Here is a 25,433-nt window from a genome sequence, read left to right on the forward strand (position 1 = left end):
TCCAGGAGCTAGAACTGCGGGCCTACGAGAGTCCAGGAGCCAGAACTGCGGGCGTACGAGGGTCCAGGAGCCAGAACTGCAGGCGTACGAAGGTCCAGGAGCCAGAACTGCGGGCGTACGAAGGTTCAGGAGCCAGAACTGCGGGCGTACGAGGGTCCAGGAGCCAGAACTGCGGGCGAACGAGGGTCCAGGAGCCAGAACTGCGGGCGTACGAGGGTCCAGGAGCCAGAACTGCGGGCGTACGAAGGTCCAGGAGCCAGAACTGTGGGCGTACGAGGGTCCAGGAGCCAGAATTGCGGGCGTACAAGTTATAAATATGTCATTTCTGAACAGTCCCTTCCATTGTACATGACTTCCATTTCTTGCGTATTCATTAGGTCTGTCCACCATTTCAGTGGATGCAAACGGTTCCGAACATCATAAAATACAGACCGAGGAGCCGTCCCAGTGTTCGGATTGTGGAGTCTTTTTTGGCGCAAACATGGGAAAATACACGCAAGTAAAAAAGAGATTTTCTTGCTCAGAGTGCGGCAAATGGTTTCCTTACAATCTTGTTGAACGCGAGAGAATTCACACAGGAGAGAAACCATTTCCTTGCTCGGTATGTGGGAAATGTTTTGCCCACAAACGTCATCTAGTGACACACCGTAGGCTGCACACGGGGTAGAAGCCATTGTCTTGTTCTGCTTGCGGGAGATCCTTCACTAATAAACATCACCTTGTAAGACACGAGCAGAGTCACACGGGGGAGAAGCCGTTCACGTGCTCTGAGTGCGGAGTGTTATGCGGAGAAGTCAAGTCTAGTTATACATCAGAGAACTCACACGGGGGTCAATCTGTATTCTTGCTCTGAATGCGGGAAACCGTTTGTGTTTTGGGCCAGCCTGCTCGATCATATGAGAAGTCACACCAAGGAGAAGTGGAGTGAGGAAAAGTGTTTTCACACAAGTCTAAACTGGTTCAGCACGAGAGGGTTCACACGGGAGAAAGACCGTACGCTTTCTCCGAGTTCGGGAAATGCTTCGCACGTAAAGCCCACCTTGTTCTACATCAGCGCATTCATACGGGGGAAAAGCCATTTTCCTGTTCTGAGTGTGGAAGAAGTTTTACCAACTCATCGGCTCTTGTACAGCACCAGAGAATTCACACGGGGAGAAGCCGTTTTCGTGCTTTTTCTGCAGAAAGCCGTTTGCAACCAAATCTGAAGTTGTGCGGCATGAAAGGACTCACACGGGGGAGAAACCTTTCCTGTGTACTGAGTGCAGCAAATGTTTCGCCAGCCGGGCTCTTCTTGCAATACATCAGAGAATTCACACTGGTGAGAAGCCATATTCATGTCCCGAGTGCGGGAAACTCTTCAGGGAGAATTCTGGTCTTATCACACATCGCAAAATTCACAACGAGGGGAGGCCATGTGCCTGCTCTGAGTGCGGGAAATGTTTTGCTGTCAAATCTGATTTCAGAACACATGTGAGAGTCCACCTGACCGAGAAGCCATTCTTGTGTCCCATTTGTGAGAAAAGTTTTATGTGGAAACCGGAGCTTATTGCACATCAGAAATTTCACACAGGTGAAAATCAGTTTTTATGTTCCGAATGTGAAAAATCGTATGCACAGAAACGGAATCTTTGACGGCACGAGAAGACTCATACAATTCTGGTGCCGCATTAATACCCTGGCAGAATGGGTCCCTTACGTCCCTGAAATCCCAACACGTCCAATTCTTGCCAGCCCCTACTCATTTCTATTCCCTGGTCCCAGCTCAACAAACTTTAAATGCCCATTCAGGGAGTCGATGGCCACAGCAGCGATCTATCCGAGCCAGTGATTGCCACTTCCTCTGTGTCCAGGCCTGACCAGGAAGAAGATACCAGTGCTCCCACCTTTAGCCACGGCTGCGAGACCAAGAAGAAGACACCAGTGCTCTCACTTGTAGCTACCACTGCGAGACCAGGAAGAAGACACCAGCGCTCCCACCTTTAGCCACGGCTGTGAGATCAAGAAGACACCAGTGGTCCCACCTGTAGCTACCACTGTGAGACCAGGAACAAGACACCAGTGCTCCCACTGCGAGACCAAGAAGAAGACAACAGTGCTCCCACCTGTAGCTACCACTGCGAGACCAGGAAGAAGACACCAGTGCTCCCACCTTTAGCCACGGCTGCGAGACCAAGAAGAAGACACCAGTGGTCCCACCTGTAGCTACCACTGCGAGACCAGGAAGAAGACACCAGCGCTCCCACCTTTAGCCACGGCTACGAGACCAAGAAGACGCCAGTGGTCCCACCTGTAGCTACCACTGTGAGACCAGGACCAAGACACCAGTGCTCCCACCTTTAGCCACGGCTGTGAGACCAAGAAGAAGACACCAGTGGTCCCAACTGTAGCTACCACTGCGAGACCAGGAAGAAGACACCAGTGGTCCCACTGAGAGACCAAGAAGAAGACAACAGTGCTCCCACCTGTAGCCATGACTATGAGACCCAGACCACCCTGCTAGTGGCAGTTGTCGTGACTCAAGGCGGGATTCCCCTGTAAGCAGCACCGCTGTGGTATTATCAGCAATAGAGAAAATACGCAATGAAAAATATCAATAAACTAATCAAATCGTCCAAAGGTCTTATTTTTTTCTTAAAAAAAAAAGAAAAGTTAATAAACAATTGTGGCCTGTGGCGATGCCATCTTGGGGTATGAGGTTCTGCGAGTGGCGGTGCGCTAGGTTCATCATATGGCGGTGTATTTCCCACTCTCTGAGACTACTTTAGGACCTCTCGTGATGCTGTCCCCCCATTATACAACGAGAAAAGGATTATACGGTGAGTACAAAAATCCAATTTTTTACTATTTATTTCCAATGTATATTTATAGACGGCATGGAAGACTCTGCAACAGAAAAAAGGTCAGAATTGCTGTTTCATAAATTCGGCTTTGATGGTACTTGTCTGGGTGCTGGAGATATTGGTGCCATTAGTTTCAGCACTGATATCCCTTTACCCGTCAGAAGGGCGGGCCTTAATGCTCAGCATCATCATTAGAAGAACCCCCCCCCCCCCAACTGTACCCTTCAATGGCATTGTACTGTCAGTGGGGGCGTTCCTTACCGCCTAGCGATGACAATAGGCTATAAGGCCCGCCCTTCTGACAGTGGAGAGATATCTGTGCCAATAATAACCGATATCTCTGGCCCCCAGGGGTGTACCGTCAAAGCTGAATTCAAAGAGACATGGATGAGAATGGGTAGAGCCCAATGGAAGTGGGTGGAACTGGGGTATATGTAAATTTGCCCCATTTTGCCCCTCATTCAGACCTTGCACAGTTGGGAGGTATGCTCAAACCACCAAACATTTTGTCTTATATTGTACAAAGATGACTAACGTCTTCATATCTTCTGTGGTGGAAAACATCTTCTCTTCCTCTATGACCATATGTGCAGTATATATCACATCCCCCTCCTTTGGGGACAAGTATATATCTTCAGTGTCAGAAGCAGAAGAGGAAACCATCTGAGAGCCAGGTCATTTACTAGGACGAGAACTCCGAGTGGGGCGAGGAGTCAGTCTTGGAGGAGCGGACGGATTTACGGCAGCTAACACTTCATCGGTTAAGGACAATAGTTCTTAGGTTAATGGGTTATATCCGGACTCCAGTTTGTTTTGTCGAGACAGTGTAGACACACGAGGGGAGTACATGGGGGATTAGCATGAGATCTCAGGCTAGATTTACCAATGTTTGTGCCCAGTATGTGACATAACATGCGTCTAGCCAGACAGGGGGACATGGCTTAGATATCAGTGGGGTCTCACAGCAAATCGAAACGTAGCCTGGACATTTTACTTGCAATGTATTACAGTGAGTGGTTCCAGTCAAGTTGTAGTTCGGTATCTTCTCCTTGTTAGGGCCACACAACGTCTTCCATCAATACAACTCCTTCATTAATCTAAGTGAATGGCTGCAAACAGAGCAGGATCAGAAGTGGCTGCACCCTCCGCGTCTCAGGACAACTCCATTCAGCGATCTTTGGTCACGTCAGTCGTGCTCTAGCCCTAGCCTTACTTATCTATCTGCAGCCATTGTTTAACCCCTTCTTTTGAGCTATATGACTGGCATGTTAGTAGATACCAGCTGTAGATTTGATGCCAGTACATATGTGCGTAGTATCCAGGACTAAATCCCATGCCGTGAGTTTTACGTTGCCTACAACCATGTACCATGGATCGGGTCACTTCAGTTATTCTTCTATTCATTGCACGCCAAGCCCGGTGGTCAAACTGCTTTTATTACAAGATTTCAATAGGTATACACATGGATCTGGTCACGTACATGGGTCCTGTTCATCGACAACTCAAGACATAGCCAGGCCCAATCCATTCCCGTGCCAGAAGCACTGGTAATGGGGGCGCCCGCTTATTCCTCAGGGTGCTTTGTAACTGGCATTTTACTTTCGAGCCATAAGTGATAACATATATAGATATAGAAGAGCTCCCACCTGCAGCGTCAAAGGGGGTCTCTGGGCCAAATATCATCCATCATCTGCCAGTGACTCCTTGTGGCCACTACATAGAGATTGGGCCCATCTACTTCCAGCTTCCATCTATTCTCTGTGGATCAGCCACTTGGAAAAAGATGGTCAGCAAAGGGGTCCCAAATGTCCTGAATTAGAGATGCCCCCCACCAAGTTCTTTACTGGACTTCTTGGACACACGGCATTACACCACATTTTCATAAAAGCCCAACGATCATTACAGCTAGCCAATGACAGCCATGAGATGTAAAGCAGTATGTTGTACTCATGTAACCCGCTACTATCGACTGGCGCAGGTTACGCACGCTCACTGAATCTACGTCAATGACTCACTGTCAGTTATGAAGAGCAAATCCACCATTTGGAGCAATACATCCAAAAACCCCAAAACTCTGAATTCACCAGAATCCTAAGCTTTGGGGAAATTTGAACTACATTCAAAGGGCACCAAATTAGTTTGCTCGTCTCTAGTCCCAAGTGTTAGCCCCCCCGAACTGACACGGAAGACCTGAAGAAGGGGCCTCAATATATTTGTCCTGGAAACTCCTTTATTGTATAAAAGTGTAACATAAGCGAAAAATGATGGAGAAAGACACAAAGAACCAGCAGGAGAACCCGACAGACATTGTTAATCCAAAAATAAGCCCTAGTTGCAGCTCATAAAAAAGTGTCCATGTAAACAAGTATCTAGAATACAGCAGAACAGATACAGGAGACCCTTCAGCAAGAAAATCAGACACCCCCAAAAGAATCGGACAGTCGAAGGGAGTCGAAACAGATTGGGACATCGGATACAGAGAGCAACACCAAAACACATTGGCAGCTACAGCCGGTACCATCTCTGCCCACTGGATCTAGACTGTGATCATCCTTCCCTCTATATTTTCCTAAATTAGCTATATGTACACAGTCAGGGGGTCTACAGGAGGACTCAGATGCCGTCTGGTCAGGGGGTCTGCAGGAGGGCTCAGATACCGTCTGGTCAGGTGGCCGGAGGGGGGCTCAGATACCGTCTGGTCAGGGGGGCTGCAGGAGGGCTCAGATACCGTCTGGTCAGGGGGGCTGCAGGAGGGCTCAGATACCGTCTGGTCAGGGGGTCTTCAAGAGGGCTTAGATACCGTCTGGTCAGGGGGGCTGCAGGAAGGCTCAGGTGCCGTCTGGTCAGGGGGGCTGCAGGAAGGCTCAGGTGCCGTCTGGTCAGGGGGGCTGCAGGAAGGCTCAGGTGCCGTCTGGTCAGGGGGGCTGCAGTAGGGCTCAGGTGCCGTCTGGTCAGGGGGTCTGCAGGAGGGCTCAGGTGCCGTCTGGTCAGGGGGCCTGCAGGAGGGCTCAGATGCCGTCTGGTCAGGGGGTCTGCAGGAAGACTCAGAAGCCGTCTGGTCAGGGGGTCTGCAGGAGGGCTCAGATTCCGTCTGGTCAGAGGGTCTGCAGGAGGACTCAGATGCCGTCTGGTCAGGGGGTCTGCAGGAGGGCTCAGATTCCGTCTGGTCAGGGGGGCTGCAGGAGGACTCAGATGCCGTCTGGTCAGGGGGTCTGCAGGAGGACTCAGATGCCGTCTGGTCAGGAGTCTGCAGGAGGGCTCAGGTGCCATCTGGTCAGGGGGTCTGCAGGAGGACTCAGATACCATCTGGTCAGGGGGGCTGCACTGTCATCTTCTCCGTTATAACTGTGTGGCAGGTGCCGGTCTAATCATCAGCAGATAGTGCTAAAAATGTGTGCAACTCCCTGTAGTGGCCTGTCTGGTACAGTCCATTCCATTTAGGATATTCTGGTACCCAGTGGATCCAGTAGAAAGGCGCGCCCTCAAAGCCCGAAACAACTCCACAGTGATATACAGAGATAAAAGCAGAACGTGAGAGACTTACAAATGGAATAAATAAAAGGACCATGGCAATCCTTCACTTCTGGTGATGTGTCCCTATAATATAAGGGTTCATTTACTTTTTGTCCCTGTGCTGTGGCAGCTTACTGTATTCGTCCAGTGACCCTGCTTGGTCCTATTTAATCACTGCGCTCTAGGGATCACTCAATATCAATTCATTTGGATTCTGTGTTGGTCTTTTACACACTTCAAGGTGGTCTTCAAAGGCAAAGTCTCCCTAAATAGACATGATAGTACCCCTTCTGACCCCTTCTATGTTCACAATACAACCCATGAACGAGACCATTGTGTGTTCAGTCCATTGGGTTTGTGACTTCGGTAACTATCAGGCCGTATACTTCTAGCAACTCTAATTACGACCTCTCCCACCACCGATGATGGGTGTGAACGTTATAGAGACCCGACAGCAGTCCGTGATACTAAGGTTTCGAAACGAGATTTGGGCCCTGAGCTCAGGGGTGAACCTACCCCTTTCACCGACTGAGGCGAACTACAGAAAGCCGCCCCCCCCCCGGAAGAGGGGGCGGAGCGAAGGGGCATGGCCGTGTGAAGGGGGCGTGGCTTAGCGCCGTTCGCAGGCAGAGAGCAGGCACGGAGAAGACCTGCCTCCCCAAACCACTGCTCGGTGCCAAGCCAGTCCAGGACAGCTTGTCCTGGACTGGCTTAGGTAATCAAAAATGCCGCCCTCCCTGGGGTCGCCTCATGGGAGGTGCGGCGCTGCCTGAGCTGAGGAACGGTTACTGTTATATCACTTGGCTAACCGACCCATTGGGGGCAAGTATACGCTGCCCGGATGTAACTTACTAACGATGGCAAAGGAATCAGATATAGTCTAAAGCTGGTGTCATGTGGTCGAAGAACAGTTATTAATATTCCGCTCACCAGGGACTGGTTTATCTCCTAGATCAGAGACGAGTCCACCTGCAAGGTCCAGGTATAAGACACCGATAATCATAAGGGGTACTTGAGTCAGCCAGCTGTTACCCAAACCACACTCCAGAGAACTGGAGACAAGCAATGAACCCCTGACAGACCAGGTAGTGTCACAATGTACTACAAGTCCCTCTGAACGTTCCTTCACTTTAGATGAATCTTCTGGTGTTGGACAAGGCCCGGCTTCTGTGTGAAACATTTCCCGCACTCCAAGCATGAGTAGGGCTTCTCCCCCGTGTGAATTCGTTCATGTTGAAGCAATTTCGATCGTCGGATAAACCCTTTCCCACACTTGGCACACGAAAATGGCTTCTCCCCGGTGTGAATTTTCTGGTGCTCGACCACATCGTATTTCTGCGTGAAGCACTTGCCACACTCCGAACATGGGAACGGCTTCTCCCCCGTGTGAACTCGCTGGTGTTTGCCGAGTGTAGTTTTCAGAGCAAAACACTTCCCACACTCCGTACAAGAATACGGCTTCTCGCCTGTGTGAACTCTCTCGTGGCGAACAAGTTTTGATTTGCGTGTAAACCGCAGTCCACACTTGGAGCAGGGAAACGGCTTCTCCCCCGTATGAATTTTCTGATGTTCGAGAAAACTATATTTCTGAGTGAAGCTTTTCCCACACTCGGGGCATGAGAATGGCTTTTCCCCTGTGTGGGTTCTCTCGTGACGATCGAGGGTCCATCTGTCTTTAAATCGCTTTCCGCACACGGAGCACGAAAACCGCTTCTTTATTCCCATGTGGCTTCTCCGATGCTTGAAATAATGAGATTTCTGCTTGAAACATTTCCCACAATCCGAACACGAGAATGGTTTCTCCCCGGCGTGTAGTCTCTCGTGTTCTACTAGATTGGCCTTGTACACGAAGCCTCGCCCGCAATGACTACAAGTATACAGCCTCTCCCCCGTGTGAATTCGCTGATGGATTAGAAGGCTTCTTTTCTTGGTGTAACATTTTCCACAGTCTAAACACGGATATACTTTCCTCTCGATGATATCCGGACTCCCTGTATCGGTACATAGGTTATCTAGAGGATGATCCCAGGCACTCGTAGACACGGGATATACAGGGAACATATCGGGGGTCCGGGGATTCTCATCTGCCGAATCATTCACCTCTATCTTACAGTCTGGAGATAATATAACATGTCCGCTCAGGAGATCTGCTGGACAAAAAGAAATAAGAAATACTGAAGCATCGTCCAGAAAGAAAGATCTAGATTCTCATGTTTATGGCTGGTGACTACAAAACTGGATTGCCCATTGGACCCATGGAGAATATATAAGGCAGCTGTCGAGACTTTAAAGAGGTCGTCCAATTTTTTTTAAAAAATATGGGTCTTATGTAATTTAATTTCAGGCCATTGACTTGAACTACCCCTCCCTGTGAGCAGTTCAAGTAATAGTCTACGGCCACCTTACAGGAATATTCCCATCATGGCACAGGAGAGGCTGGAGGTGAACGTTACATGCCAGATAGATCGCTGGTCACACGGCGCTTGGACGTTTCTTGCATCTCCTGTTATTTCTATTACTCACCTGCGTCGATATCTACAGGGATTTCCTCTTCTTTTATTTCTCCGCAGGCCATAAACATCTCCTCGGGCTCATCCTCGACAACCTCAACCTTAATGTGAACCATATTCTCAATCTGAACATGAGGGAAAACAAAGAAAACATTCAGGTCAATATTTATATGTAAGGAAGGATAATACAGTATAAAGGAGACAAAACTGCCCATATGGTGGAAAGTGGCCGCCATGATGGATCAGACCATAACTCAGCCCGATCTACCTCATCGTCCTGGAGCTCACACTGATCCTCCTCTGAACCATCCTGGGAATACGGAGGACTGGGACACGGCTCTGGTGAATCACTCCGACTGGAGCCATCTGTAGGACACACAGTGACGAAATACATTGGTCAGATGATGGGGGGGGAGGGGTTTGGGGCCCCTCCATACTGCTCTCTACCATCACTCCTCTTACCTGGTGAAGTGAGGGTCAGATGATGGGGGGGGAGGGATCTAGGGGCCCCTCCATACTGCTCTCTACCATATCTCCTCTTACCTGGTGATGTGGGGGTCAGATGATGGGGGGGGGATCTAGGGGCCCCTCCATACTGCTCTCTACCATCACTCCTCTTACCTGGTGATGTGAGGGTCAGATGATGGGGGGGGGGGAGGGATCTAGGGGCCCCTCCATACTGCTCTCTACAATCTCTCCTCTTACCTGGTGAGGTGGGGTCATATGATGGGGGGGGATCTAGGGGCCCCTCCATACTGCTCTCTACCATCTCTCCTCTTACCTGGTGATGTGAGGGTCAGATGATGGGGGGGATCTAGGGGCCCCTCCATACTGCTCTCTACCATCTCTCCTCTTACCTGGTGATGTGAGGGTCAGATGATGGGGGGGGGGGGGATCTAGGGGCCCCTCCATACTGCTCTCTACCATCTCTCCTCTTACCTGGTGATGTGGGGGTCAGATGATGGGGGGGATCTAGGGGCCCCTCCATACTGCTCTCTACCATCTCTCCTCTTACCTGGTGATGTGAGGGTCAGATGATGGGGGGGGGGGGATCTAGGGGCCCCTCCATACTGCTCTCTACCATCTCTCCTCTTACCTGGTGATGTGAGGGTCAGATGATGGGGGGGGGATCTAGGGGCCCCTCCATACTGCTCTCTACCATCTCTCCTCTTACCTGGTGATGTGGGGGTCAGATGATGGGGGGGATCTAGGGGCCCCTCCATACTGCTCTCTACCATCTCTCCTCTTACCTGGTGATGTGAGGGTCAGATGATGGGGGGGGGGATCTAGGGGCCCCTCCATACTGCTCTCTACCATCTCTCCTCTTACCTGGTGATGTGGGGGTCAGATGATGGGGGGGGGGGGATCTAGGGGCCCCTCCATACTGCTCTCTACCATCTCTCCTCTTACCTGGTGATGTGAGGGTCAGATGATGGGGGGGGATCTAGGGGCCCCTCCATACTGCTCTCTACCATCTCTCCTCTTACCTGGTGATAAGGGGGTCAGGTGATGGGGGGGGGATCTAGGGGCCCCTCCATACTGCTCTCTACCATCTCTCCTCTTACCTGGTGATGTGGGGGTCAGATGATGGGGGGGGGGATCTAGGGGCCCCTCCATACTGCTCTCTACCATCTCTCCTCTTACCTGGTGATGTGGGGGTCAGATGATGGGGGGGGGATCTAGGGGCCCCTCCATACTGCTCTCTACCATCTCTCCTCTTACCTGGTGATGTGGGGGTCAGATGATGGGGGGGATCTAGGGGCCCCTCCATACTGCTCTCTACCATCTCTCCTCTTACCTGGTGATGTGGGGGTCAGATGATGGGGGGGGGGATCTAGGGGCCCCTCCATACTGCTCTCTACCATCTCTCCTCTTACCTGGTGATGTGAGGGTCAGATGATGGGGGGGGATCTAGGGGCCCCTCCATACTGCTCTCTACCATCTCTCCTCTTACCTGGTGATGTGGGGGTCAGATGATGGGGGGGGGATCTAGGGGCCCCTCCATACTGCTCTCTACCATCTCTCCTCTTACCTGGTGATGTGAGGGTCAGATGATGGGGGGAGATCTAGGGGCCCCTCCATACTGCTCTCTACCATCTCTCCTCTTACCTGGTGATGTGAGGGTCTGGGGGTCGTCCATCATCACCTCCTTGTACAGATCCTTGTGTCCTTCTAAATACTCCCACTCCTCCATGGAGAAATAGACGGTGACATCCTGACACCTTATAGGAACCTGACAACACAATGACACCGTCCTCATCATCCTCCAGACACATCATCCCTTGTGTTAGTGTCTAATGTCCCAGCATTCCCAGCAGCGCTCACCTCTCCGCTCAGCAGACAGATCATCTTGTTGGTCAGCTCCAGGATCTTCTGCTCGTTGTTGCTCTCAGGTATCAGTGAGTGAGGTGAAGGCTCCATGATGGGGCTCGGGCTCCTGCTCCATCCTCCTGACACATGGGGGCGGCTGCTGGGGGTCACATACTTATCAGATGTCTTCTTCACTACTGTGTAGTCCTGAGTATGGAGAGACCCTGATAAATATCACTATAGACATTCCCACAATCCCTCACCTCTCCGCTCCTGTGTTATTACTAGAGAGAAGAGTCAGCTCATGGGACAGATTTCCCACAATCCCTCACCTCTCCGGTCAGCAGGTAGATGATCTCCAGGCTCAGCTTTAGGATCCTCTCGGTCACTCTGTCCGGGTTCCTCCTCATTGCTTGGGCCGGCAGAGATGTCTTCTCTAATAGGTTCTGAAGAATAGATGAGATTTGTTGTCTGGTTTGTGTAATATAAGATACGTAGCAGGTCCATGTTCTCCGGGCTGCGCTCACCAGCACAATATACAGTTAGGGCCAGAAATATTTGGACAGTGACACAAGTTTTGTTATTTTAGCTGTTTACTAAAACATGTTCAGAAATACAATTATATATATATAATATGGGCTGAAAGTGCACACTCCCAGCTGCAATATGAGAGTTTCCACATCCAAATCGGAGAAAGGGTTTAGGAATCATAGCTCTGTAATGCATAGCCTCCTCTTTTTCAAGGGACCAAAAGTAAATGGAGAATGGACTCTAAGGGCTGCAATTAACTCTGAAGGCGTCTCCCTCGTAAACCTGTAATCAATGAAGTAGTTAAAAAGTCTGGGGTTGATTCCAGGTGTGTGGTTTTGCATTTGGAAGCTGTTGCTGTGACCAGACAACATGCGGTCAAAGGAACTCTCAATTGAGGTGAAGCAGAACATCCTGAGGCTAAAAAAAAAAAGAAAAAATCCATCAGAGAGATAGCAGACATGCTTGGAGTAGCAAAAATCAACAGTCGGGTACATTCTAAGAAAAAAGGAATTGACTGGTGAGCTTGGGAACTCAAAAAGGCCTGGGCGTCCACGGATGACAACAGTGGGGGATGATCGCCACATACTTTCTTTGGTCAAGAAGAACCCATTCACAACATCAACTGAAGTCCAGAACACTCTCAGTGAAGTAGGTGTATCTGTCTCTAAGTCAACAGTAAAGAGAAGACTCCATGAAAGTAAATACAAAGGGTTCACATCTAGATGCAAACCATTCATCAATTCCAAAAATAGACAGGCCAGAGTTAAATTTGCTGAAAAACACCTCAAGAAGCCAGCTCAGTTCTGGACAAGTATTCTATGGACAGATGAGACAAAGATCAACCTGTACCAGAATGATGGGAAGAAAAAAGTTTGGAGAAGAAAGGGAACGGCACATGATCCAAGGCACACCACATCCTCTGTAACACATGGTGGAGGCAACGTGATGGCATGGGCATGCATGGCTTTCAATGGCGGCACTGGGTCACTTGTGTTTATTGATGACATAACAGCAGACAAGAGTAGCCGGATGAATTCTGAAGTGTACCGGGATATACTTTCAGCCCAGATTCAGCCAAATGCTGCCAAGTTGATCGGACGGCGCTTCATAGTACAGATGGACAATGACCCCAAGCATACAGCCAAAGCTACCCAGGAGTTCATGAGTGCAAAAAAGTGGAACATTCTGCAATGACCAAGTCAATCACCAGATCTTACCCCAATTGAGCATGCATTTCACTTGCTCAAATCCAGACTTAAGGCGGAAAGACCCACAAACAAGCAAGACCTGAAGGCTGCGGCTGTAAAGGCCTGGCAAAGCATTAAGAAGGAGGAAACCCAGCGTTTGGTGATGTCCATGGGCTCCAGACTTAAGGCAGTGATTGCCTCCAAAGGATTCGCAACAAAATATTGAAAATAAAAATATTTTGTTTGGGTTATGTTTATTTGTCCAATTACTTTTGAGCTCCTAAAATGTGGAGTGTTTGTAAAGAAATGTGTACAATTCCTACATTTTCTATCAGATATTTTTGTTCAACCCTTCAAATTAAACGTTACAATCTGCACTTGAATTCTGTTGTAGAGGTTTCATTTCAAAACCAATGTGGTGGCATGCAGAGCCCAACTCGCGAAAATTGTGTCACTGTCCAAATATTTCTGGCCCTAACTGTATAGAGCGGTGCAGTGGGTAAGTCTCGTATATATGAGGTCTACGACATGGTTCCCTCCACCACTGTTGTGCTTAGATTCTCCATTGGGATGGTCACACTATTATTATGTGCGCTGATCTCTGGGTGGCGCTATTTGTGGCGGTTCGGTTACCCATCACGCCTCTGCTTTCCTGCTCCCATCTAATAATCCCACAGTCCAGAGCGACCTCCATGTTCTATGGGGCCACCACATGCTATATACTTATATACTTGTCCTCACAGTGTACAGTACAGGATACATTACTATATACAGTGCAGATCTCCTAAATACTGTATACAGTAGAGGATACACTAGTATATACAGTGCAGGTCTCCTGTGTACAGTGCAGGATACACTAGTATATACAGGGCAGGTCTCCTATATACTGTATACAGTACAGCAGTGATTTTCAACTAGTGTGCCACGACACATGGTCGGGTGTGCCGCGGGGAAAGTTCCCCAAACGCGTGCCAAGATTGGCACGGGAGACCTATTTTGCTGGCACAGCAGCCAGTCCCCGACGTTCGTGTACTTGAAAATGTAGACGGAGCGTCCCTTCAGTGCTCTGGTAGAGCTGAGGTGTAGGACACGCCCCCTTCTCTCCCTGCCCACCAATCAGAGATGAGCCTCTCCCTGCACAGGATAAGGGCTCCCTGGACCTGCTGCTACACGTGAGGAGGAGCTCCTGCCGTCTGCAGCCCTGAGGAGGAGAGGAAGCTGAACAAAGTGAAAGCAAAAGAAAACACCAGGTTAGTAACTATTCTTATGAATGTCAGGCATTTGGGGTTATTACTTTAGTTTTAGTAACTCCATGTGCCTCACATTTAGCAATTAACCCCATCATGTCCCTCATATTAACCCCTGTGTGGTTCACATAAGAGTTAATAACATGTGTGACATATGGGGGTACTATATAATGAAGATATTTACTTAATTATTACCTCCATATGTCTCACATATCAGTGTCCCTTATGTAAAGCACAAAGGGGGTTAATGTGAGGGACATGACGGGGTTCACTGCTATTAATATGAGGCACATTGAGTTGTAACCTGTAATATACATGACCAGACTCTTTATCTACAACTGTGGATAAAGTACAGACCTATACATTTCTAAGGACCCATATATAGAACCATTCTTTCTGTGGCTGTGTATCTGGGCCAAATTGAAGAGCTGAAAATTATAGAGCAGGTCCTATATCTGTCCTATACATCCCCTATATCTGTCCTATACCTACCCTATATCTGTCCTATATATACCCTATATCTGTCCTATACCTACCCTATATCTGTCCTATACCTACCCTATATCTGTCCTATACCTACCCTATATCTGTCCTATATATACCCTATATCTGTCCTATACCTACCCTATATCTGTCCTATACCTACCCTATATCTGTCCTATACATACCCTATATCTGTCCTATACCTACCCTATATCTGTCCTATACCTACCCTATATCTGTCCTATACCTACCCTATATCTGTCCTATATATACCCTATATCTGTCCTATACCTACCCTATATCTGTCCTATACCTACCCTATATCTGTCCTATACCTACCCTATATCTGTCCTATATATACCCTATATCTGTCCTATACCTACCCTATATCTGTCCTATATATACCCTATATCTGTCCTATACCTACCCTATATCTGTCCTATACATACCCTATATCTGTCCTATACATACCCTATATCTGTCCTATACCTACCCTATATCTGTCCTATACCTACCCTATATCTGTCCTATACCTACCCTATATCTGTCCTATACCTACCCTATATCTGTCCTATATATACCCTATATCTGTCCTATACATACCCTATATCTGTCCTATACATACCCTATATCTGTCCTATACCTACCCTATATCTGTCCTATATATACCCTATATCTGTCCTATACATACCCTATATCTGTCCTATACCTACCCTATATCTGTCCTATACCTACCCTATATCTTTCCTATACATACCCTATATCTGTCCTATACCTACCCTATATCTGTCCTATACCTACCCTATATCTGTCCTATACATACCCTATATCTGTCCTATATATACCCTATATCTGGCTGCATTTGTGGCCCTGTCAATTAATTTTTAATGTTTATATCAGTGAAAACCACATGCGTGCCACTTGCAGGAGGCATAAGGCTGAGGCCCCAATTTGCATAAACGCAGCGTTTTTGTTGCAGATTTTGCTGCAGTTTATTTCAACCAAAGAATCAACCATTTAGAATCTATATTATTAACTATATGTATAATACGTACTGTTTTAGTGTCATTTTGTGCCATTTTGGTTGGTGGTGTGCCCCGGGATTTTTTAAGTGTACCGCGGCTCAAAAAAGGTTCAAAATCACTGCAGTACAGGATACACTAGTATATACAGGGCAGGTCTCCTATATACTGTATACAGTGCAGGATACACCAGTATATACAGGGCAGGTCTCCTATATACTGTATACAGTGCAGGATACACCAGTATATACAGTGCAGGTCTTCTATATACTGTATACAGTGCAGGATACACAAGTATATACAGGGCAGGTCTCCTATATACTGTATACAGTGCAGGATACACCAGTATATACAGTGCAGGTCTCCTATATACTGTATACAGTGCAGGATACACTAGTATATACAGGGCAGGTCTCCTATATACTGTATACAGTGCAGGATACACTAGTATATACAGGGCAGGTCTCCTATATACTGTATACAGTGCAGGATACACTAGTATATACAGGGCAGGTCTCCTATATACTGTATACAGTGCAGGATACACTAGTATATACAGGGCAGGTCTCCTATATACTGTATACAGGGCAGGTCTCCTATATACTGTATACAGTGCAGGACACACTAGTATATACAGTGCAGGTCTCCTATATACTGTATACAGTGCAGGATACACTAGTATATACAGTGCAGGTCTCCTATATACTGTATACAGTGCAGGACACACTAGTATATACAGTGCAGGTCTCCTATATACTGTATACAGTGCAGGGTACACTAGTATATACAGTGCAGGTCTCCTATATACTGTATACAGTACAGGATACACTAGTATATACAGTGCAGGTCTCCTATATACTGTATACAGTGCAGGATACACCAGTATATACAGGGCAGGTCTCCTATATACTGTATACAGTGCAGGATACACTAGTATATACAGTGCAGGTCTCCTATATACTGTACACAGTGCAGGGTACACTAGTATATACAGTGCAGGTCTCCTATATACTGTATACAGTGCAGGATACACTAGTATATACAGGGCAGGTCTCCTATATACTGTATACAGTACAGGATACAACAGTATATACAGTGCAGGTCTCCTATATACTGTATACAGTGCAGGGTACATTAGTATATACAGGGCAGGTCTCCTATATACTGTATACAGTGCAGGATACATTAGTATATACAGGGCAGGTCTCCTATATACTGTATACAGTGCAGGATACACTAGTATATACAGGGCAGGTCTCCTATATACTGTATACAGTGCAGGATACACTAGTATATACAGGGCAGGTCTCCTATATACTGTATACAGTGCAGAATACACTAGTATATACAGTGCAGGTCTCCTATATACTGTATACAGTGCAGGATACACTAGTATATACAGTGCAGGTCTCCTATATACTGTATACAGTACTGGATACACTAGTATATACAGTGCAGGTCTCCTATATACTGTATACAGTGCAGGATACACCAGTATATACAGTGCAGGTCTCCTATATATTGTATACAGTGCAGGATACACCAGTATATACAGTGCAGGTCTCCTATATACTGTATACAGTGCAGGATACACTAGTATATACAGGGCAGGTCTCCTATATACTATATACAGTGCAGGATACACTAGTATATACAGGGCAGGTCTCCTATATACTGTATACAGTACAGGATACACTAGTATATACAGTGCAGGTCTCCTATATACTATATACAGTGCAGGATACACTAGTATATACAGGGCAGGTCTCCTATATACTATATACAGTGCAGGATACACTAGTATATACAGTGCAGGTCTCCTATATACTGTATACAGTACAGGATACACTAGTATATACAGTGCAGGTCTCCTATATACTGTATACAGTGCAGGATACACCAGTATATACAGTGCAGGTCTTCTATATACTGTATACAGTGCAGGATACACAAGTATATACAGGGCAGGTCTCCTATATACTGTATACAGTGCAGGATACACCAGTATATACAGTGCAGGTCTCCTATATACTGTATACAGTGCAGGATACACTAGTATATACAGTGCAGGTCTCCTATATACTGTATACAGTGCAGGATACACCAGTATATACAGTGCAGGTCTCCTATATACTGTATACAGTGCAGGATACACTAGTATATACAGGGCAGGTCTCCTATATACTGTATACAGTGCAGGATACACTAGTATATACAGTGCAGGTCTCCTATATACTGTATACAGTGCAGGATACACCAGTATATACAGTGCAGGTCTCCTATATACTGTATACAGAGCAGGATACATTACTATATACAGTGCAGGTCTCCTATATACTGTATACAGTGCAGGATACACCAGTATATACAGTGCAGGTCTCCTATATACTGTATACAGTACAGGATACATTACTATATACAGTGCAGGTCTCCTATATACTGTATACAGTGCAGGATACACCAGTATATACAGTGCAGGTCTCCTATATACTGTATACAGTACAGGATACATTACTATATACAGTGCAGGTCTCCTATATACTGTATACAGTGCAGGATACACCAGTATATACAGTGCAGGTCTCCTATATACTGCATACAGTACAGGATACATTACTATATACAGTGCAGGTCTCCTATATACTGCAGTACAGGGGTCAGCAGACACAACACCAGTCAGCAGTCACTGTTACCTCTATCAGCAGACACCCGGCTTTCTGACGAAGAACTAGAGACAGCGGGGACCGCAAACAAGGACGCAGCGGCGGTCATGTGACTGCAGGAGAGCACAAAGGACCACGACAAAATGGCCGCCGTGCTGGTCCGCTGAGCCGTCTCTTCAGTGTTTGAGGATATATAATGGTGGCAGTGACCTGATCTGATTAGGAGGTTTCTTCCCTCTTACTGAATAGAAAAAAACGAGATCTCTAAAGAATACTGATAAAAACGGACTACCAAAATACAGACCACAACAAAATGGAAGCTATGTATACAAGGCGCAGCACGGATGATCACGTGACAAATCACCACGAAGACGATTAGGAAGGAGGCGTGGAACGCAAGAGCCGGAAGTAGTGAGAAGACACTGAATGAGAATGGGGGAGGTGACGGAGGATATTGCTGTAGTAGCAGAGAGTGGTGTCCTGTGTGTATATACAGATGGAGCAGACTTTGGTGTCCTGTGTGTATATACAGATAGAGCAGACTTTGGTGTCCTGTGTGTATATACAGATGGAGCAGACTTTGGTGTCCTGTGTGTATATACAGATGGAGCAGACTTTGGTGTCCTGTGTGTATATACAGATGGAGCAGACTTTGGTGTCCTGTGTGTATATACAGATGGAGCAGACTTTGGTGTCCTGTGTGTATATACAGATAGAGCAGACTTTGGTGTCCTGTGTGTATATACAGATGGAGCAGACTTTGGTGTCCTGTGTGTATATACGGATGGAGCAGACTTTGGTGCCCTGTGTGTGTATACAGATGGATCAGACTTTGGTGTCCTGTGTGTATATACAGATGGAGCAGACTTTGGTGTCCTGTGTGTATATACAGATGGAGCAGACTTTGGTGTACTGTGTGTGTATATACAGATGGAGCAGACTTTGGTGTCCTGTGTGTATATACAGATGGAGCAGACTTTGGTGTCCTGTGTGTATATACAGATGGAGCAGACTTTGGTGTCCTGTGTGTATATACAGATAGAGCAGACTTTGGTGTCTCGTGTGTGTATATACAGATAGAGCAGACTTTGGTGTCCTGTGTGTATACAGATGGAGCAGACTTTGGTGTCCTGTGTGTATACAGATGGAGCAGACTTTGGTGTCTCGTGTGTGTATATACAGATAGAGCAGACTTTGGTGTCCTGTGTGTATACAGATGGAGCAGACTTTGGTGTCCTGTGTGTATACAGATGGAACAGACTTTGGTGTCCTGTGTGTGTATATACAGATGGAGCAGACTTTGGTGTCCTGTGTGTGTATACAGATGGAGCAGACTTTGGTGTCCTGTGTGTATATACAGATGGAGCAGACTTTGGTGTCCTGTGTGTATATACAGATGGAGCAGACTTTGGTGTCCTGTGTGTATATACAGATGGAGCAGACTTTGGTGTCTTGTGTGTGTATATACAGATGGAGCAGACTTTGGTGTCCTGTGTGTATATACAGATGGAGCAGACTTTGGTGTCTTGTGTGTGTATATACAGATGGAGCAGACTTTGGTGTCCTGTGTGTATATACAGATGGAGCAGACTTTGGTGTCCTGTGTGTATATACAGATGGAGCAGACTTTGGTGTCCTGTGTATATACAGATGGAGCAGACTTTGGTGTCCTGTGTGTGTATATACAGATGGAGCAGACTTTGGTGTCCTGTGTGTGTATATACAGATGGAGCAGACTTTGGTGTCCTGTGTGTGTATATACAGATGGAGCAGACTTTGGTGTCCTGTGTGTATATACAGATGGAGCAGACTTTGGTGTCCTGTGTGTATATACAGATGGAGCAGACTTTGGTGTCCTGTGTATATACAGATGGAGCAGACTTTGGTGTCCTGTGTGTATATACAGATGGAACAGACTTTTGTGTCCTGTGTGTATATACAGATTGAGCAGACTTTGGTGCCCTGTGTGTATATACAGATGGAGCAGACTTTGGTATCCTGTGTGTGTATACAGATGGAGCAGACTTTGCTGTCCTGTGTGTATATACAGATGGAGCAGACTTTGGTGTCCTGTGTGTATATACAGATGGAGCAGACTTTGGTGTCCTGTGTGTATATACAGATGGAGCAGACTTTGGTGTCCTGTGTATATACAGATGGAGCAGACTTTGGTGTCCTGTGTGTATATACAGATGGAGCAGACTTTGGTGTCCTGTGTATATACAGATGGAGCAGACTTTGGTGTCCTGTGTGTATATACAGATGGAACAGACTTTTGTGTCCTGTGTGTATATACAGATGGAGCAGACTTTGTAGTCCTGTGTGTATATACAGATGGAGCAGACTTTGGTGTCCTGTGTGTATATACAGATGGAGCAGACTTTGGTGTCCTGTGTGTGTATACAGATGGAGCAGACTTTGGTGTCCTGTGTGTGTATACAGATGGAGCAGACTTTGGTGTCCTGTATGTGTATATACAGATGGAGCAGACTTTGGTGTCCTGTGTGTGTATATACAGGTGGAGCAGACTTTGGTGTCCTGTGTGTGTATATACAGATGGAGCAGACTTTGGTGTCCTGTGTGTATATACAGATGGAGCAGACTTTGGTGTCCTGTGTGTGTATATACAGATGGAGCAGACTTTGGTGCCCTGTGTGTATATACAGATGGAGCAGACTTTGGTGTCCTGTGTGTGTATATACAGATGGAGCAGACTATGGTGTCCTTTGTATATACAGATGGAGCAGACTTCGGTGTCTTGTTTGTGTATATACAGATGGAGCAGACTTTGGTGTCCTGTGTGTATATACAGATGGAGCAGACTTTGGTGTCCTGTGTGTGTATACAGATGGAGCAGACTTTGGTGTCCTGTGTGTATACATATGGAGCAGACTTTGGTGTCCTGTGTATATACAGATGGAGCAGACTTTGGTGTCCTGTGTATATACAGATGGAGCAGACTTTGGTGCTCTGTGTGTGTATATACAGATGGAGCAGACTTTGGTGTCCTGTGTGTGTATATACAGATGGAGCAGACTTTGGTGTCCTGTGTGTATATACAGATGGAGCAGACTTTGGTGTCCTGTGTGTGTATATACAGATGGAGCAGACTTTGGTGTCCTGTGTAGATATACAGATGGAGCAGACTTTGGTGTCCTGTGTGTGTATATACAGATGGAGCAGACTTTGGTGTCCTGTGTGTTATATACAGATGGAGCAGACTTCGGTGTCTTGTTTGTGTATATACAGATGGAGCAGACTTTGGTGTCCTGTGTGTATATACAGATGGAGCAGACTTTGGTGTCCTGTGTGTATATACAGATGGAGCAGACTTTGGTGTCTTGTGTGTGTATATACAGATGGAGCAGACTTTGGTGTCCTGTGTGTATATACAGATGGAGCAGACTTTGGTGTCCTGTGTATATACAGATGGAGCAGACTTTGGTGCTCTGTGTGTGTATATACAGATGAAGCAGACTTTGGTGTCCTGTGTAGATATACAGATGGAGCAGACTTTGGTGTCCTGTGTGTGTATATACAGATGGAGCAGACTTTGGTGTCCTGTGTGTATACAGATGGAGCAGACTTTGGTGTCCTGTGTGTGTATACAGATGGAGCAGACTTTGCTGTCCTGTGTGTTATATACAGATGGAGCAGACTTCGGTGTCTTGTTTGTGTATATACAGATGGAGCAGACTTTGGTGTCTTGTGTGTGTATATACAGATGGAGCAGACTTTGGTGTCCTGTGTGTATGTACAGATGGAGCAGACTTTGGTATCCTGTGTATATACAGATGGAGCAGACTTTGGTGTCCTGTGTGTGTATATACAGATGGAGCAGACTTTGGTGTCCTGTGTGTATATACAGATGGAGCAGACTTTGGTGTCCTGTGTGTGTATATACAGATGGAGCAGACTTTGGTGTCCTGTGTGTGTATATACAGATGGAGCAGACTTTGGTGTCCTGTGTGTGTATATACAGATGGAGCAGACTTTGGTGTCCTGTGTGTATATACAGATGGAGCAGACTTTGGTGTCCTGTGTGTATATACAGATGGAGCAGACTTTGGTGTCCTGTGTGTGTATATACAGATGGAGCAGACTTTGGTGTCCTGTGTGTATATTCAGATGGATCAGACTTTGGTGTCCTGTGTGTATATACAGATGGAGCAGACTTTGGTGTCCTGTGTGTATATACAGATGGAGAAGACTTTGGTGTCCTGTGTATATACAGATGGAGCAGACTTTGGTGTCCTGTGTGTGTATATACAGATGGAGCAGACTTTGGTGCCCTGTGTGTGTATATACAGATGGGGCAGACTTTGGTGTCATATGTGTGTATATACAGATGGGGCAGACTTTGGTGTCCTGTGCGTGTATATACAGATGGAGCAGACTTTGGTGTCCTGTGTGTATATACAGATGGAGCAGACTTTGGTGTCCTGTGTGTTTATACAGATGGAGCAGACTTTGTTGTCCTGTGTGTGTATACAGATGGAGCAGATTTTGGTGTCTTGTGTATATACAGATGGAGAAGACTTTGGTGTCCTGTGTGTATATAAAGATGGAGCAGACTTTGGTCTCCTGTGTGTGTATATACAGATGGAGCAGACTTTGGTGTCCTGTGTGTGTATACAGATGGAGAAGACTTTGTTGTCCTGTGTGTATACAGATGGAGCAGACTTTGGTGTCCTGTGTGTATATACAGATGGAGAAGACTTTGGTGTCCTGTGTGTATATACAGATGGAGCAGACTTTGGTGTCCTGTGTGTATATACAGATGGAGCAGACTTTGGTATCCTGTGTGTGTATATACAGATGGAGCAGACTTTGGTGTCCTGTGTGTGTATATACAGATGGAGCAGACTTTGGTGTCCTGTGTGTGTATATACAGATGGAGCAGACTTTGGTGTCCTGTGTGTATACAGATGGAGCAGACTTTGGTGTCCTGTGTATATACAGATGGAGCAGACTTTGGTGTCCTGTGTGTATATACAGATGGAGCAGACTTTGGTGTCCTGTGTGTGTATATACGGATGGAGCAGACTTTGGTGTCCTGTGTGTATATACAGATGGAGCAGACTTTGGTGTTCTGTGTGTATATACAGATGGAGCAGACTTTGGTGTCATATGTGTGTATATACAGATGGGGCAGACTTTGGTGTCCTGTGCGTATATACAGATGGAGCAGCCTTTGGTGTCCTGTGTGTGTATATACAGATGGAGCAGACTTTGGTGTCATATGTGTGTATATACAGATGGGGCAGACTTTGGTGTCCTGTGCGTATATACAGATGGAGCAGCCTTTGGTGTCCTGTGTGTGTATATACAGATGCAGCAGACTTTGGTGTCCTGTGTGTGTATATACAGATGGAGCAGCCTTTGGTGTCCTGTGTGTATACAGATGGAGCAGACTTTGGTGTCCTGTGTGTATATACAGATGGAGCAGACTTTGGTGTCCTGTGTATATACAGATGGAGCAGACTTTGGTGTCCTGTGTGTATATACAGATGGAGCAGACTTTGGTGTCCTGTGTGTATATACAGATGGAGCAGACTTTGGTGTCCTGTGTGTTTATACAGATGGAGCAGACTTTGTTGTCCTGTGTGTGTATACAGATGGAGCAGATTTTGGTGTCTTGTGTATATACAGATGGAGAAGACTTTGGTGTCCTGTGTGTATATAAAGATGGAGCAGACTTTGGTCTCCTGTGTGTGTATATACAGATGGAGCAGACTTTGGTGTCCTGTGTGTGTATACAGATGGAGAAGACTTTGGTGTCCTGTGTGTATACAGATGGAGCAGACTTTGGTGTCCTGTGTGTATATACAGATGGAGAAGACTTTGGTGTCCTGTGTGTATATACAGATGGAGCAGACTTTGGTGTCCTGTGTGTATATACAGATGGAGCAGACTTTGGTATCCTGTGTGTGTATATACAGATGGAGCAGACTTTGGTGTCCTGTGTGTGTATATACAGATGGAGCAGACTTTGGTGTCCTGTGTGTGTATATACAGATGGAGCAGACTTTGGTGTCCTGTGTGTATACAGATGGAGCAGACTTTGGTGTCCTGTGTATATACAGATGGAGCAGACTTTGGTGTCCTGTGTGTATATACAGATGGAGCAGACTTTGGTGTCCTGTGTGTGTATATACGGATGGAGCAGACTTTGGTGTCCTGTGTGTATATACAGATGGAGCAGACTTTGGTGTTCTGTGTGTATATACAGATGGAGCAGACTTTGGTGTCATATGTGTGTATATACAGATGGAGCAGACTTTGGTGTCCTGTGTGTGTATATACAGATGGAGCAGCCTTTGGTGTCCTGTGTGTATACAGATGGAGCAGACTTTGGTGTCCTGTGTGTATATACAGATGGAGCAGACTTTGGTGTCCTGTGCGTATATACAGATGGAGCAGACTTTGGTGTCCTGTGTGTATATACAGATGGAGCAGACTTTGGTGTCCTGTGTATATACAGATGGAGCAGACTTTGGTGTCCTGTGTGTATATACAGATGGAGCAGACTTTGGTGTCCTGTGTATATACAGATGGAGCAGACTTTGGTGTCCTGTGTGTATATACAGATGGAGCAGACTTTGGTGTCCTGTGTATATACAGATGGAGCAGACTTTGGTGTATATCGCCATGTGTGACAGTATTCTTGAAGACCACCTAAATTATGAAGTGTTACCATCTGATCCAACCACCCAATATGCTGAAACCCTCATAAATATCTTGGACGAAGCAAGAGCGCAGGGTCTGATATCCAACCAGGAATATCTGTATATATGCGCCCGGACTCTCCCCGGGTCCCAACGTTCTGTGCCCTACCCAAGATCCACAAGGGGTACCATCCTCTTAAGGGCCGCCCTATTGTCTCTGGCATGGGGGGAGTCACTGAGGGAGTCAGCAACTATATCGACCAAGTGTTGCGACCCTTCGTCTTGGCTCTACCCTCCTATGTCAGGGACACGATGGACGTCCTCCATCATTTGGAGGGCGTCCATGTACCATCGGGGGCGGCCCTGGCAACTTTGGACGTGGAGGCGCTCTACAGCTCCATACCCTACGACTTGGGCTGTGGGGCGCTTCCTTGGGACCCGGGGGGAACAATTTGGCAG

The 25,433-nt window shown here is 46.8% G+C and overlaps 1 protein-coding gene and 1 pseudogene across 2 annotated transcripts; one reads left to right on the forward strand and one right to left on the reverse strand.

The window, feature by feature from the left end:
• The first annotated feature begins 481 nt into the window (after positions 1–481).
• On the forward strand, positions 482–1,667 carry LOC142219238 (uncharacterized; annotated as a pseudogene).
• Positions 1,668–4,987: 3,320 nt separating this feature from the next.
• LOC142219346 (uncharacterized) lies at positions 4,988–18,410 on the reverse strand. 2 transcript variants are annotated; one of them, XM_075288335.1, is made up of 7 exons: positions 18,337–18,410; positions 11,506–11,619; positions 11,189–11,380; positions 10,973–11,096; positions 9,132–9,229; positions 8,877–8,988; positions 4,988–8,500 (listed from the first exon to the last, which is right to left on the reverse strand). In XM_075288335.1, exons 2-7 carry the CDS (start codon positions 11,581–11,583, stop codon positions 7,479–7,481), a joined length of 1,626 nt encoding a protein of 541 aa, XP_075144436.1. In that variant the 5' UTR covers positions 11,584–11,619; positions 18,337–18,410; the 3' UTR covers positions 4,988–7,478. The 2 variants fall into 2 exon arrangements, with proteins under 2 accessions (XP_075144436.1, XP_075144435.1); XM_075288334.1 differs by having other exon boundaries at positions 4,988–8,503.
• Between the last annotated feature and the right edge of the window lie 7,023 nt (positions 18,411–25,433).

This window comes from Leptodactylus fuscus, chromosome 10 (genome assembly GCF_031893055.1).
Source record: "Leptodactylus fuscus isolate aLepFus1 chromosome 10, aLepFus1.hap2, whole genome shotgun sequence".
NCBI classification, from domain to species: Eukaryota; Metazoa; Chordata; class Amphibia; order Anura; family Leptodactylidae; genus Leptodactylus; species Leptodactylus fuscus.

Excerpts from the sequence above, each read along its gene's own strand:
- LOC142219346 (XM_075288334.1), bottom strand. The coding sequence starts at position 11,583 with ATGAGGAGGAACCCGGACAGAGTGACCGAGAGGATCCTAAAGCTGAGC. Across the intron at positions 11,381-11,505 it reads TCTACCTGCTGACCGGAGAG|GACTACACAGTAGTGAAGAA; the intron begins GTGAGGGATTGT and ends CTCCATACTCAG. Across the intron at positions 11,097-11,188 it reads TCTGTCTGCTGAGCGGAGAG|GTTCCTATAAGGTGTCAGGA; the intron begins GTGAGCGCTGCT and ends TTGTGTTGTCAG.